The sequence below is a fragment of the Eucyclogobius newberryi genome, unplaced genomic scaffold, assembly GCF_026437365.1.
Source record: "Eucyclogobius newberryi isolate DKJ021-1_F unplaced genomic scaffold, fEucNew1.0.hap1 SCAF_10, whole genome shotgun sequence".
NCBI lineage: Eukaryota > Metazoa > Chordata > Actinopteri > Gobiiformes > Gobiidae > Eucyclogobius > Eucyclogobius newberryi.
The window spans coordinates 10922517-10939273 of NW_027315724.1; the positions used below are offsets into that span (position 1 = coordinate 10922517).

The 16757-nt window shown below is 41.4% G+C and overlaps 1 protein-coding gene across 1 annotated transcript in view; it reads right to left on the reverse strand.

Annotated features, from left to right (window-relative positions):
- Window positions 1-2849: 2849 nt before the first annotated feature.
- cog6 (component of oligomeric golgi complex 6) overlaps window positions 2850-16757 on the reverse strand; it is a 54381-nt gene continuing 40473 nt past the window's right edge. Inside the window, exons 15-19 of the mRNA XM_072460574.1 lie at window positions 14190-14357; window positions 13080-13187; window positions 7023-7076; window positions 6791-6870; window positions 2850-3226 (exon numbers count right to left, since the gene is read on the reverse strand). Of these exons, the coding sequence (XP_072316675.1) occupies window positions 3079-3226; window positions 6791-6870; window positions 7023-7076; window positions 13080-13187; window positions 14190-14357 (558 nt within the window). The 3' untranslated portion in view covers window positions 2850-3078. The remainder of the gene's footprint in view (window positions 3227-6790; window positions 6871-7022; window positions 7077-13079; window positions 13188-14189; window positions 14358-16757) is intronic.

Genomic DNA, 16757 nt, shown 5'->3' on the forward strand with positions numbered 1-16757 from the left:
GGAAGCGGGAGACGAGGGGGAGCAGGAGACGGAGCAGAAGACAGAGGGGGAGCAGGAGGAGAGTGGAGGGAGCAGGAGACGGAGGGAGGGCAGGAGACTGAGGGGGAGCAGGAGACTGAGGGGGAGCAGGAGACGGAGGGAGGGCAGGAGACTGAGGGAGAGCAGGAGACTGAGGGGGAGCAGGAGACGGAGGGGGAGCAGGAGACGGAGGGGGAGCAGGAGACTGGGGGGAGCAGGAGACTGGGGAAAGCAGGAGACCGGAGGGGGAGCAGGAGACCGGAGGGAGCAGGAGACGGAGGGGGAGCAGGAGACTGAGGGGGAACAGGAGACGGAGAGGAAGCAGGAGACGGAGGGGGAGCAGGAGACTGAGGGGGAACAGGAGACGGAGAGGAAGCAGGAGACGGAGGGGGTGCAGGAGGAGACTGGAGGGACCAGGAGACTGGAGGGAGAGCAGGAGACTGGAGGGAGAGCAAGAGAAGGAGGGGGAGCAGGAGACTGAGGGGGAGCAGGAGACCGGAGGGAGCAGGAGACGGAGGGGGAGCAGGAGACGGAGGGGGAGCAGGAGATTGAGGGAGAAGAGGAGACGGAGGGGGAGCAGGAGATTGAGGGAGAACAGGAGACGGAGGGGGAGCAGGAGACGGAGGGGGAGCAGGAGACTGGAGGGAGCAGGAGACTGGAGGGAGCAGGAGACGTAGCGAAGTGCCGAGTGGTACATGACTTGTATATACATTACTTCAACACATTTACTTCAGTAACTTTGTGAATAAAGTATACTGCTCATAGTACTTTAATCACACTACAACATGATGTAATATCATTTCAAAGTAACAATTATTAACAAAAGTTTTTATTAAGCCCGGGAGTTGCAAAAGCTTCTCCACAAACCAAACCTTGTACTCTGTCTGGAGGAGGCTCCTCCTGTTTGTTTCCATGGAAATGTTACCTTTGGCTATAATATTCCAGTGTATGTATCATTTCCATGGAGCCATACAGGAGAAACAATTTTGATTTATCGTCAATTTTTTCTGCATTCTCTTCCCCTCTCTTCAGTCTTGTGCATTGATGAACAGGAACATAGCTTAGCTTTTGTTTTGCTACGTTTGTCGGCTGAAGTTACCACCAGTGGAAATACAGCGATTCATCTCAAGATCGAGTCAATGTTTGGTGAATTTTTTTTTTTTTTAAACAATTTATTTGTTTTTTGCCGTCTGGATTCTCTCTTTTGAACTTAAACCGGCCGGTACGATTCACTTATGGCCCACTCCAAAGTGAACCAGTGGAAACAGATTTTCTTTCTCTCTAAGTTTTTTTTAACTTCCACTTATGTAACAATACTCTTGACTTGAAACAACCTTTAAATCATATTCATTATATCTATGTTTTCTATGGCAACCAGTGACAAAGTAGGAACAATGTTTAGTTACTTGTGATTATTTTGGATACTTTAACTCTTCTCAAGCTTAGTATTTTTAAATTAGTGACTACATAACGGGGTGGAGCAGGAGGAGCGCAGGGGAACTCCTGGCCTCGGTCTTGGCCTTGGTCCCGACCTCTGCCCTGGAGGAGCTGTGGAACTTCCAGCACCAGCTCCAGGCTCCGTGCCCAGAGTCTGGAGTCACACACAGGGCAGAAGCGCACCGCTCAGAGCCGGTTCTCCCTGTCATCCGGGTTTGTGGCCACTTATGTCATCTGAGCAGGAAACACCAACGTAGGGCCGCTTTTAAAAATGTAGTACTCAGATATGGTAACGAGTTGAGAAAGATAGCGTGAGATAAAAAAACAAAAATACTATTAGTCCAAAGAGACGATTGAAAACAAATATATTCAAAATTCTGGTGAAGTGAAGAGGAAAGTGACGTGAGTTCAATGGAAAAACTAAGATTAAGCACAGAATATCATCAAATGTGGAACGTCAAGATGATTTTAGCAAATGAAAACCACTTTTTACATAATTTGTTGAATTAATAGATTATGATGACACTTTTTTTTTTGACACATTCTTGATGAAGGATTTTTAATTTCTTTAAAATTTTCCCCAGTTGTTCAAATGGTAAAGATAATATGTTCACTACACAACTAAAACACAGCATTTGACTATACATTTATCTGATACTGGGAAATGTAATGGATCGATTACCTATCTTTCAATACTGATCCGATATTCCAATTATAGCCATTTTGAGAACGTCTTAATTGAATTTTTTAACAAAAATCAAGCTTATTTTACAGTGCTGTTGTAAAGTTACTGTCATGAGTGTACAAAAATGTCATTAGTGTGTTAAGTCTTAGCGCATTTAGGAAGTTGACATAGTAATAACATAACATAGTAACAGTAATCGGTTGATATCGGATGACACTCAAAAATGTATTGTCGATATTGGTATTGGAATTGAAAAATCAGTGGAAAGTACCGGTAATGGACAGCTTCACCAGTTTTCCACAAATATCCCCACAAATGACACACAAAAACAGGTTAAAGGTGACTTACCGGGCCACACACGTAAACAAATCTATTCTCTTCAAATCTTTTAGTCGTTTCTCAGGGTCAGACCAGTTTTTCCTCTAAAGTTCTCACACTTGATGGGTGTGGGAAGCAAATCCACAAAAATCAGAGTCAGGATTTAGGTTGTGGAGTCTAGCACCTGTAGCTAACGTCTTCAGTTTAGCACACGGATGCTGGTGAGCTCATCTAAACTAATCTAAACTAGTGCTTAGCTGGATTAACCACAGCGTTTCAAGTTAGCTGTAAACATAGTGGTTGTTTTGTGGCTCCTAAATTCAGTATGTGAACATGTTCTCCAGCAAAGGTCAGCAAAGTGACGTATAGTGAAAGAAGACATAAAACCTCATACATTTATGAGTATAATTCTCTTTATGTCCAATATTAGTAATAAAAGACCTTACTTTGTACAACATGAGACACTGTGCTGAACAGGAGAGAAAATAAACCGCTGCGGGCACCGTATATGTAATGTTCTTTTATATACATTTATGTCATTACGCCGTCTCCAGGCTTTAAATAACATGCTCGTGTCTTTTGCTGCAGCTGCGGTCAGGAAGAGCAGGTGGAGGAGGGGCTCAGGACAGTAAGGTCTGGACTTGCTGGGGCAACCGGGGCACGAGGTTCTCCGAGTCCTTGTAGCCGTTTGCCGGGCTGGTGAGGGCGGCGTGCACCTCGGCATAGGCTCTGCACACCAGCTCTGTGGACTGACGGAAGATCTGTTCCCTGCGACACAAACGGGGACACGTTTTACAAATGTGGTTTCATTTCATGCCGGTTAGGCCACTCCAAATGGGTACATGTTTCAATTAAATGTATGTGTGAATCCAAATTGGCACACTTGGCATTACTTCAGGCACAGTGGTTTGGAAATCAAGGAGATAAGGCATATGTAGTGACAATACTTAATGTTTCAAAGTCTAAAACATGCATTAAACAAGGAGCGACTGAGTTTGGATGACAATGTACACATGTTTAAACTTTTTCATGAATAAGTAACAAATATCATCAAAAAGCAATGTGTTTGAAGACTGTAACGGTTGTAATTTAAAAGGGATGGAAAATGTACTGCACATTGTACTTATCTAACCTACCTCCGTAAGATAAGAGAAAATAACGTATCTCAGTTTGAAATTTTAGGCAATAATAGATAAATAAATGCTTCTGGTTAGTGCGGTTTAAAGCGATCCCAGAGCGTGCGTATTGTACTGTCACATTAGTCACTACAACAGGCGGTTATGATGAGTACTAAAGCTTTTTGTCAGCGCAACTCTTTAATCCCGCTCCACCTCCGTGACTCGAGCCCCGTCACGGCCAACATTCTCTCAAACGCCCCATACCAACCATTCATCGGCGGCGTGTAAAAATAGCTGACCCCGATTGGTTTGGGCTGTTTACAAAAGACAGACGGTTGAGCGTGATCAGGTACAACTTTGAGGTCATACGCTTTGACACAGAAATAAATAAATGAGTCACATGCCGCGGGTGTAACTGCTCCGATTATCTCTACGATTAATGAGGTGAGAAGTGACGGCCTGTAGTGCATACTGCCATCTACTGGAACATGCTGTAATTATGGTATCTTCTGTAATTGAAATACATTAGTTTTAGAATTAAGTTCACAATCCTAAGGGGGATCTGGGGGTCATATTCTTTCCTGTATTCTGGTGCAAGAGAAGGTCATTTCATTCTGACTGACAAAGAATGGGAAAAGATATATATATATCTCAGTGGAGAACCCAAAAATCACAAGTCTGGAGAGAATTGTGTAACGTATGTCACATTTCCTCATAACTCCATGTCAAAGTGCTCATTATTCACAAGGAAATTCTAGCTGCTGAAGAAACTGTGGCACCAGGAGGCAAACCACTATCATGAATGAAGTGCTACAGACATCACCATTGGATTTTAGATCTATATATTTGGGCCTCAGGACTCCTGCCATAGACATAACGAACAGTTACCTTTGGAACATCCTCCTGGCAGCCACAAAAAGGCCCAAAAAAAACATTATACTGGATATTCACAAAGGGGAGACAAATTTAATTTGGAAATGGAAAAGAAATCATTATGAAAGATGATTCAAGACAGGGCTCCAGGTCAAGAACGTGCCTGACTCCACCTGCAGGTGGATCACTGGTGCTTGCGGCTGGGGAAGAATGTCTCAGACACTCGGACTATCAGCACAGGAGCCCCACAGGGCTGTGTAGTTTCTCCCCTGCTCTTCTCCCTGTACACAAACTGCTGCACCTCTAGCTACGAACTGATGAAGTTTGTGGACGACACCATCCTCATCAGGCTCATCTCGGAAGGGGATGAGTCTGTCTACTGGAGGGAGGTGGACCAGCTGGTGTCCTGGTGCAGCGGTAACAACCTGGAGTTCAACGCCCAGAAGACAGTGGAGATGATCGTGGACTTCAGGAAAGTCACAGCCCCCCATCCCCCCTCACTATCACAGACTCCCCCATCTCCACTGTGTCCTCCCCGTGTTACCATGGGTTCTCTCTGGGTTCTCCGGCTTCCTCCCACCGTCCAAAGACATGCATGTGTTAGGCAAAATTGGCAACTCTAAATTGGCCCTAGTGAATGAATGTGAGAGTGAAGTGTGAGTGACTGGTTATCTATGTGTCTATGTCTCTGTGTTGGCCCTGCAACGAGTTCGCCACTGTCCAGGGTGTACCCCACCTAAGGCCCGAAGTCACTGGGATAAGCTCAGTCACCCGTGACCCCGAAAGGGAACAAGCGGTAGAAAATGAATTAATTGTTTTATGTTGCACCGAATCACAAAAACAAGTTCCTATGTTGTGAATTCTGTTCAATGACAATGGCAATAAACCTTTTCTGATTCGGATTCTGATTTTCATAAGGGATTTGCTTTGAATTTTCACACTGAAATGTCTCCATTTCTCCATCTCATGTTGAAGGTACAGTGGAGGCTGCAGCTCGTCCCCCCGAGAGTCCTGTCACGTGAGCTTATCGTGGGAGGGTTGAGCCTGTGCCACTCTCCTACACTCTCTGGCTCCGTAGATCTAATTGGGCCCCGTGAGAACAAAACCTGCCTTACACGTCGCACAAAAGCACACCGCATTAGCCTCTCTGCGCTGTGCCGTTTCTTTAACCTGTGCTTTTAGGGCGATACACCGCAGGTTTGTTGGCGGTGGATGGCGAAGTTGGGGGGGGCAATTCCGGGGAGCGAGAAATGGAGCAGAAGCTAATTAATGGTGTCCCGGCTGCATCAGAGCTGCAGCGCGGCGGCGTCCATTAATAGAGAACATTAACCTGATGTTCAGAGCCAGGCGCGCTTCCTGGTAAAACGTGACTCACACAAAGTAGCCTTCAATGTAGACACAGAGAGAGAGGGAGGGGAGAGAGGGAGAGAGAGAGAGAGAGAGAGAGAGAGAGAGAGAGAGAGAGAGAGAGAGAGAGAGAGAGAGAGAGAGAGAGAGAGAGAGAGAGAGAGAGAGAGAGAGAGAGAGAGAGAGAGAGAGGGGAACCCAGTGAGAGATAAAGAGCAAGAGAGAAGAGGAGAGGAAATAAGAGGGAGGAGGGAAGAGAGGAGGAGGATGAATAGACAGAAAGACAGCGATTGATAGAGAGCAAAGGGAAGAGGGAAAGAGTGGTAGGGACTATAGAGAAAACGTGTAAGATAGACAGATGGATGGAGAGAAGAAAGGGAAAAAAGAGAGGGAGAGGGGGGAAGAGAGAGAATGATGGAGAGAAAGAGTGAGAGGGAGCTAAAGCAGGTATATAAGGGCACACATGGACTATGATCTGAAAAGTAAGCGACCGAGAACAACCGGACCAGTTTCCAGTAACACTGTCCTGCAACATCACATCTCTGGGTTAAGTAACGGCATAGTATTAACGGTATTGAGAACAAATGAATTGAAGACAGTGAAGATGCTGAACTTTGTGTCAGTTCTTGTTTCATGTGAATAGGCCCAGTCATTACAGAGATAGGACCATACAAGGGGGACTCAGGGACGCTCTGACTTTGACTCCAGCCGTGCACTCTCACTCTCAGCTTCCTCTCTTCTCCTTAAAACCACTCACACTAAAGTTACTTGGAGTAAGAGTTACAGCAGAGTTAACTCTTTCATTGCCACAGAGTAATATCGGTGGACTGATATCGGTGCTTTTGGCTGATAACGATATTACGCACCGACATGAATATTGTCCGATGCTGATACTGGGCCGATATATTGGTGCGTCCCTTGTGTTTCACGCTCAGTGTCCATGTTCCGCTGCGTGTGCATGGAGGCTAAAGGGGCGTGGCTGGACAGGACTCACTTGATAGCAGCGCTGAGCAGAAAAATGAGCTGTGGCATCACTAGAGTGTCCGGCGACGACAGGTACCGATCAAACTGGACCTGGAAACGGGAAATGCAAAAAAAGAAGTTGAACTAAGCACTTTCTAAAACCCGAGGAGATTAGACTGTGAAGCCAGTTTAGAAGTGCAATTTAAGGGCACTCACATCACAAGTACTTTTTATGTAACAAATACTTTTTGTGTAATACTTACCATGGCTGCTTTGACTGAGGAGTTGTCCATGCTGGGAAGGAGGGACAGAGGGCCCTAAACACAATTCAACATGTTTAATTCAACTGATGAATAAGTCTTCATCATAAAAGAAGATATTTAGTATATCCATAACATTCAAGTTTCAAACAGACAGACCCCACATTTAAGTCAAGTTTATTAGTACATTTCGCTGACACTGAAGGAGACAAAAGTAGGTCACAACATCTAGATTAGTCACTTCTATCTTTTAATAAAATATGCAAGGCTTTGATTTGAATTTGGAATGAGTCAAAACCTAAATGCACTGATAAGCTAAACGTCCTAGGCTGACCCCAGTGGAGAATGTGGGTTACATCATGTTAACTGTCAGCCTTGAGGCCCCCCCCCCCATAACAAAGGGAGAGCACATACTCGGGGGCCCCACGCCGCCCCTGAAGCGCGGCGCTTTGTTCAGCCATGTAGGTCAACACAGATCAACAACCTCCAGAGGCTAAAAACAGCAGCAGAGAAAAAAATACTGTTACTTTATGTAATGGTGTAGTTCAGACTGAAATACAGGTGATTAGTTTAGCAGTTCATATTTCATTGTGAATTTATTTTATTTTTTTAAAATTTTGATGTTTAAAAACGTTTTTGAAATTGAAATGCAATCAGGCTAAAACTATGGCTGCTCTTTAAATCCCAGATCACTTAATGTTATAATTTCAACAAAAGCAAAAAGTTAATTTGAGTGAGTGATGGTGTTAAAAATCTCAACATGTTTTAATTGACAGACATGTGTTAAAACATGTCTTTAAACGTGTTGGTTGAGGTTTAATTATCAGACAAATGTGAAATGTCTGTCAAATTAATCACAAAAGTGCAGAAATATTAACATATACCCTTATTTGAAAGTTAAAAACACAACTTTTTTTCCATTTTCATTTTGAATCAGCGCCTTTGGAAGCATTTTTCACAATAAACATTCAACTTTATGTGAATTATTGATATCATCTAAGACACGATTATTGACACCGCGACAAAAACGCTGTGTAATCCATCATTTATTACATTATCATTGTCTAATATGTTACCATTCCTCTAGTGTGTGACTGCCTGGAAGTGGTGTCAATTTGATAAAAAGCCCTTTATGTTCAAGTTTATTTTTTTGTATCATAGATTGAATTGCAATAACTTCATTTTTATTTGGATATTAGTTTTTGTATCAGTTGAGGTTTAATTATCGGTATTCACAAAAGTGCACCTAAAAGTTCAGTTTACAACATAACCATTTTAATTTGCAGTTTTTATTTAATTAATTGTTTGCTGTAAATGATATACTCAAAATTCAACAACATTTACCACATATCAACAAACATTTATAATCTTTGGTGTAGATTTCAAAATTTGACACAGCGAGAGAAATATCGGATATCATATCGGCGCAAACAAATCCATATCCACTCCCTTCCGTAGACCACCTCGGAGCATCCCTAAATTTCTGTCCTATTTAATTTAATATCATAACAAATTCAGGCACTGGTTTGATGGAAGTATTCGTTTATTTAATTTATCAAAAAAATGTATTACCTTAAAAACAGCTTTCATTATTTCCAAAGTTAATACTTTTTAATTGTTAAATAGTCAAATGTTTTTCGATCATTCTCACTGACAATGTTCACGGTCTTTCTCATAACTAACTTCATGCTCGATTCTAATATTTTGTATGCCTCGTTCTTGAAGCTAGCGTGACAAAAATACACCATTGTAAGCAAAAGGGTAAGTACTTTTCAGGCAATTAACCGGTCGTGATTACCTGGATGGCCACTTTATGCCAAGATTAAAGGTCTAAATTGGCCACATTAAAGCGGTGAATGGCGGAGTTAAGAGCCCCAGAGCAGTATTTACACGTGGGTTTATGACACGGCGAGGCACATCAGCTGAAACTGTGCCCAATTCAAACTATTTCAGATGGTAAAGTTATTCAGACTGAAAAATAGGCATGGATGGGCTAACAGCGGCCTCTGGTGGTGGTAAGAGCCAGTCTGCTTAAAGTACATTGCAGCTTCTCGTGTTTTTATCTAATTGTTAGTTAGTTTGGTGGCATAAATAGTCATCATAGTTTTACGTCAGTCAAGTTGCAATTTGTGAAGAAATATTGCAAAATAGAAGTAGAGCTGAGATTGAAAACAGAATCCCTCTGTGATGTCATCAAAAAGCGACTTTCCATCCAAAAGGCAGGGACAATTTACACACAACTGAGTTTAAACGAGCATTCAACAAAATAAAGGTGTTATCAGGTATTATTGATTGTTAAAATCAATAACTATTGTGTAATTTATGTGGCATTTGTTTATGAAATGGTTGCTAGGAAACAGTTGTGGGATTACTTCTACCTACGTCACACCTGCTGCTCATGTCCAACCAGGAAGTAACATTATAAAGGAAACTAAATAGTCAAACTAGAGAAAAATTTGCAAAAATCTGCACGATATTTAGTAAAATCTGAAACATATACCAATATTTCAGCAAGTAAAGATAGTAGTAGAAATAGCAGAGTAATGTAACTGCCGAGAAATATTTCTATGGATTTTTTAAATTACAGTGGGCTATATAACTTTTTTGATGGAGGGCCCTGACAAATCGTGACTCGTCAACTATAAAAAATAATCACCTTTTTAAAATAATTGTAATCGTTCTCTGGACTTTACAGACTCTAAAACACAAACGAAAAACGTATTCTATAAACAAATGATGAACCCTTTCTGATTTTTGTCAATACACAACAATCGTAAATATTCCCTCCTTCAAAAGCCTCCAGTCACCATATTTCTATTTGTATAGAAAATGTCTCAAAGTACAATAAAAATCCAAATTGACAAAAATTGACAAATCAAAACAAACCATTACTAACTAGTCGATGTCTAAAATAATAGACCGTTGCAGCTCTAGCACTTTGCCTGAAATATTCCACAGTAAGCCACCAGGACACGTTTACAAGTCAGATCTGTGGTGAGGAGAGCCTACTTACAGTAAGAATGCATGTTTTTCAAGCTATAAAACATCTGTAATTGTATCGACACAAGACAGAAAATGTTTAATGTAATAATGTGGAACAGGCATGGCAATAACATCTCTGTGGAGACTGGCAGGGGGCGGATCCACCCTTAGAAAAGTTATGATTTGATTGACTAACTTTCACCAAGTCCTTTTCTCACATTAGTAATTTCTAGTTTCCTTCAGAATCCTTTCCAAACGTGAATTCACTCTAAAAGGCATAAAAGTGACTCTGACTAGGGATGTCTGTGTAATTTACGCATTCGGTAACCAAGGCCACCCAAAAAGAGGGAGAGAGCGGCGTGCTTAAATGACAGCGTTTGCAGTTGTGGGCGTGGCGTGTCCCGGTGTGACCCAGCATGCACCACAACGATGGCGCTCAGTCAGACTACTACCCATGTGTAGAGGAGGACCAGCACTTATTCCAGAGTAGAATCATAGCTTCAATCCAGGTTTTCATTCAGATATCCAACAGAAACAAATGTTTTTGTTCAGCGGTAGCCATGGTGATGGATATTGTAAAGGCAGCAGTGGTAGCAGGACAATGTGTGATACAAAGCAAAAGAATTATTAGTGGTCTAGTGGAAAGAAATGGTGTTAGAGACAAGGTAAAGTAATAGAGCTTTTCAGACGTTTCAGAAGTTTCTTAAGTGGATAATAATATGTGTACTTGGGTACTTAACATGACTTTAAATTACTTTCTAAATCATATTTTTCTCCCTTCAAAATTAAACAATAGTGCAGATAAATATCTTATGTAAATTGCAATGAAGTCATGTTTTATTTCAGCTAAAAAATAAATAAAAAAAAACGCGTAAATTTAAAATGGATATAATGAGTTTGAGGTCGTAATCCAAAGTGTGTCTTGCAGTGTGACATGAAAAATCACATATTATTTTAAAAAAACATAAAAAAAAAAGGAGCTCATCTGTCACTTATGCACCAGGACAAACTCTGGGCTTCAGGGTTTAAGAGAAAGACCAAAAGAAATAATGATTCTAATCTTATTTCTGTATAATTAGTTAGTTAGGTTATAGATAATAGGAACGTTACACGGTTATTTAACAAATACAGACATATTACGTCATTTATTAGTTTTTTTTAATGGAATTTTTTTTAGTGAATGTGCAGCGGTGAGACAGTTGATGTCACACCGCAGCTGTTAAAATATCTGAAATTTAACGTTACACCCAGAATGATGTAATGCTTCAGAAAAACCTTCCTTAAGCATGTTGTAGAACTGATTTATTTATTTTTTATACTTTTGTGTTGTTTGTATTTTGCTACAAAGGACAGAAGAATGCATTAGACCTCCAAAGTCAAATGCCCACTTATAGTTTGACTTTAAAATACATTACAACACACTTTATAATATGATTATTCCAAAATAACAAAACCAATAGTACAACATTTAAATATATAATTTTCTTCCGAAAAGAGCCACATTTGCCTGGGATTGCCTGTTTATTTAGTTTTGGCTATGCACATGGTTTAGGCTCAGGGCGATTGTTTTAGAGTTTTTATATCTGTGGAATATGGTTAAGGGGAAAATTATGGAACGTCAGAAACATAACCAAAGAGGTTTTCTTTTGCTTTATTTTCACTGACCTCAGGAGGCTATTTGACCCATTTTGGAAGATTTTAAAGAGTTTCAAAGCATGTTAAAGGCGCAATGGACGATTTTTCGGCGATTTGAGAACGCAGGCGGAAGTGCGCATGCACACTCCCCCGTGCGGACTGATACAACACACACGTGCGTTTGTTTATTAGCGCGACGGATCGCATCGCATCTCTCGTCTCCCGTAGATTTCCGTCTACTTCTGGGTCAGTCAGTCTTTCTCCATCTTCATTTTGCCCCGTACACTGAGGGAACTATATTATGTTAGATCAATGCGCTTAGACACACGGAAACGTGGGACGAGCCACACGCGGCTGCAGGTGAGCGGTAGGTGCGTTTTATGATTGACACGTGGCAGGATTATTTGGCAGTCCACACCACGAGGAAATAAGACTCAGATTTGGGACAAAAAAATCGTCCATTCAACCTTTAATTAAAAAAAAAAGTGCTGGAGGTGGCAACAATTGGTTTAGAAATGTATAAAAGAATGGCCAAAACGTTATTTTTTGTATCCATCTCGTTCTACTTTCGAGACCCTGCTTAATAGACACGTGTCACTACCGCCCTCTTCAGCCAATCAGAAAGACTTATACTTTTGTCTGTAAGTCCTCTCTGTAATATGTGTCAAGTAGGTTTCATATTTTTCTGAAAACCTTGAACAATGACTTGATGCTATGAGGCTAACAACATGTAAAATACTGATTATCAATACCATTGATTATATTATACTTTTACTATCCTTTACTATCCTTAAAAAGCATAGTATGTCTTATATGCAGAGAGACCAGATCTGCAGATAGAGAATGACTCTTAGATGTTGAAAAACAGTGACCAGCTGATACAACCCTCCTGGACCTGGGAGGGATTACACCGACAGGTGAGGTAAAGCTGTACTTTTTAGAGTAATTTCCATACACAGCACTTCTGTTACTTCGAGTTGATTAAAGGTTTGTAAGTAGGTCTACAAGTGACAAAAGCTTTATGTTTTAGTTTTTCTCATATTTATGGTATATCCTTTAAAAATACCAGATCTTGTTGATTGTTTAAAGTTGTGTTTGCAATACATTCACTTCAAATTAAAAAATCAGATGTCACAATTACTCTTACTCAGAGGTGGGTAAGAGTAACTTTACTTCAAAAATAATATTACTGAAGTAAAAGTACAAAGAAATGACTGAAGTGAGAGTAAAAATGTATCTGGGAACACTTTTGCTCACTCAAGTAAGAGTAACTATGAAAATAAGTGTAAGAGTAACTGTCTGGGAGATACATCTGATTTATGATTTACTTAAGTAGGCTCTTGGACCGCTACTTTTGCACTTCTCATAATTGTAACTGTACTTTTACTCGAGTACACACCTCCATCTGCTCTAAAGCGCGTTAAAAATGACATGGGCGGTCACCTGCTCGGGGCCGTGCTGCTGGACACAGTTGTAGATGTAGCCGAGTCCCGCTCGTGTCAGAACATAGGACGCCTGCTCGTTGATCAGCGTGTCAAGATGAGCCTCGATCTGCCAAGTGGAACAGAGCGTGAGAAGAGAGCGCAGCGCCTCGGTCTCTGTGAGAGCCCGGCGCCGTGGGAGCTAATTGTACTCAGCCTTAATGGGGAAGCATTGTGCCACTTCCACGGCTGCTCTTGTGCCGCTCAATTACAAAAGGTGCGCTAAAAATAGACGGCGAGATGGCGCTTTTCAACCGCAACAATGCATGACGTGCACCTTTGTGAGAGAGAAAATTAAATCTTTTGGATAGATTATGGATCTGTATAAAAGAGCGGAATACTAGATACTAATAAAGACTTCACAATTAAGCTTTCAAGACTTCGACATAGTTTCAAAAAATAGACGGCACAGATTGAAAATGAGGGCATGGTTTGAGTTTTGTGTGGTAGAAGGGTTAACAGTGCTGAGGTCGCTGAATTACAGAACAAAATATAACCACTAATATCACTGAAGTCATATTTAAAGGTGCAATATGCCACTGGGATGTTCCGCAGTATGGCATTAAACGATAATCTATCTGGCATCTATTCAATTGGAGGTGTTTAGACTGCGAAAAACATGAAAACTTTAAATTTTTACTGTGAGCAGGCTTGTAGTAACAGATAAAGATCAATATAATAATAATTTTAATTCTAAATGTAATAAGCCTATAAGGTAATACTACGAGAAACATTTTCTTGGATAACGTAATAAGTGCAGCCAATAATGTAATAATAAAGCTATTATTATTATTATTATTAATAAAGTAATATTTCAAATAAGGGACAAAATGTAAAACAAAACAAAATAAGTAAAACTCATATCATGTACCTATGAGCCTTAACTTTTCTTTTTCATTTTTATAATTTACTTATGTTTCTTGGATTTTCTTAAATTTGTATTTACAATTTTACCCAATATGTCTTTTTTTCTGTGGTTTCTTTTTTTAATCATTTATGGTATTGGAGCAATAATGGTGATCCCAGCTAAACGCACCACCCTGGAGAGTACATAAAGTGTAGTGTGGCAGACCTGAAACTCCAGCATCTCCAGCCTCTTGTCGGTGAACTCAAACAGAGCCAGGGTGGTCTTCATGACGTACAGGGAGTTGACCATGTAGGTGGCCATGTCCGCCGTGCCCAGGTTACTGGCAGAGACTGTGCACAGCTGCAGGAGCGGGTCCAAGATGCACGAGAGCACCTGGGATGAGGAGGGGGAGGGAGGGGGTGTTAGCTCATTACCAGACTGGAGAATTGCTGTAGATCATTGGTTCTCAAACTTCTGAGATTTTTGATGAGTCGGGTGAAGTTGTCAAGTGAATGAGCCTTTTGACGCTGCAGATTGGGGATGTTTGGGAGTTTTCCCCCAGAATTAATTCTATTAACCGGTGTAGGTTTTACATGGAGTGTTTGAAGGGAGAAAGCAGTGCAGATGCCGGGAAACTTTTGGCTCGGTTATGCCTGATTTCCCTTTGGAATGAGCACCCTGCTGCGCAACAGACCCACATACTGACTCTGTTCACTATATGGAGAACGAGGGAAAAGTCTGGCTGCTAAAATATGCTATTAAGTAAAATAATTTGTGTAAAATGTTCATTGTTCATGTGATCAACTATCAATGAGGCGCTGTTCCCTGGACCTGAAATGGGCTTGTTAGCAATCACCTCCAGTCTCCCTCTCTCTCTATTACTCCTAAATTAAGAAATTTAGGAGAATAATGGACTAAGACCAGAATTTCAACAAGTCAAATCAATAACATCAGCAGCTTTTTTCCATCCAAGGCGAGAGTTTTTTAATAAGTTGTTTCACAAGCCGTCAAAAAACGGTTAGTTACTTTTTTCTGTTTTCGCAGATTCTCCGCAGTTATTTTGGCCAAAATTTCAATAAAAATAAAAACAAAAATTTATTCTGCACCAACAACTACGACACCAAGTTTGATCACTTGCGTCAGAACGTCAGAGAGGTTTTAAAACTCTCGCAACTCACGGCTTACTAGATCAACCATAGATCCATGAGATCGACTGGTAGATTAACATAAAGGATGCGGGGTGGGCGTGGCTTTGGCTCAGGCTCCAATTCATTGAATTCTTTGTGTTCGAATGAGGAAATTAATCCGATTGTATCAGAATAATTTTGTTGTTGCCATTTAAGTAGCACAAGTCCTACGCATGTCGACATGTCCAGCTCGTCTGTGGAGTCACGCGTTCTCATCTGATGGCATTGTAAGGCCGCTACTTCCCGGTGAGCTGATCTGAGCTGCGTGTCCACGACTCGAGCGTGTGAAAGATTCCTACGCCACAGCGTTGGACTAAATCACTGTGGCCAAATTCAAGATGGCTCAATAAGACATTTTCATTCATTGCACACTTTGTGTTCCTGTCAAGATTCAATAAAGAATATCAAATCGACTTGTTTGGTCACGGGATGATTCATTTTCTGAGAAGCTGTCAGTCTGGGACTACTTTCTGTCTGATCACTGTGAGTTCCACCTTCCATTAAACAGTTACTTTAAGACATTGCAATGGCAGTGGTCCATCTTCGAAATGGTGGCTGAACACAAGTCCGAAGGTTCACTAGTCCGAAGGTCCGCTAGTCCGAAACTCCTCGCGGCTCGTGCGCCAGTTAGAAAAACATAATATTAAAAAAAAAAAAAAGTAAAAAAGTAAAAGGGTGATACATAGAGACCCAAACTACTATTATAACTTAGCGTTGTCTATCTAGGTTGGCTGACTTGGGAGCTATTGAAAAGAATCCTTGATTTTTTTAAGAAAAATATTCTTTAAAAATCTACAAAGGGTTACATTTTTTAACCCAAAAGGACTATGGCACCTAGGATTAGCTACTTAGATTCATGCTCAATCCATTTTTTTTTGGCCGTGGCTAATAGTCCAGCAGTTTCAGGAGCCGTGGCACGGCCATATAGCCTCATGGCTAACCCTAACCCTAACCCTGACCTTAACCCTAACCCTGACCCTGACCCTTAACCCTAACCCAGCGCGGTCTAACCCGGCGCGGTTAAATGGCCCAGCAGTTTCAGGAGCCGCGGCACAAAATTGCCTAGCAGTTTCAGCCACGCGCCGCGGCTCTGTAGACACTCTCATTTTTTTTTGTATAAATATGTTTGATATTTTTTAAGATAACACATTTTTAAACAAACACTTGTGCGATCGTAATTTAGAGACGGTCCCTAACTAGCGCATCAAGCAGCACTTCAGCGCGCAGCTCCGCACCGTGCTAGCGAACCTTCGGACTAGCGAACCTTCGGAATAGCGAACTTTCGGACTAGCGAACCTTCGGACTAGCGAACCTTCGGACTAGCGAACCTTCGGATTAGCGAACCTTCGGACTAGCGAACTTTCGGACTAGCGAACCTTCGGACTAGCGAACCTTCGGACTAGCGAACATTCGGACTAGCGAACATTCGGACTAGCGAACATTCGGACTAGCGAGCCTTCGGACTAGCGAACCTTCGGACTCGTGGGGGGTAACCCTCTGAAACCTATGGAAGGAATGTTTACTTTAAAAACAAATTATAATGGATGTAAGGGTGTTAAACATGAATACAGGCCTTCATAGTACACCACATTAAAGGTGAAGTTAA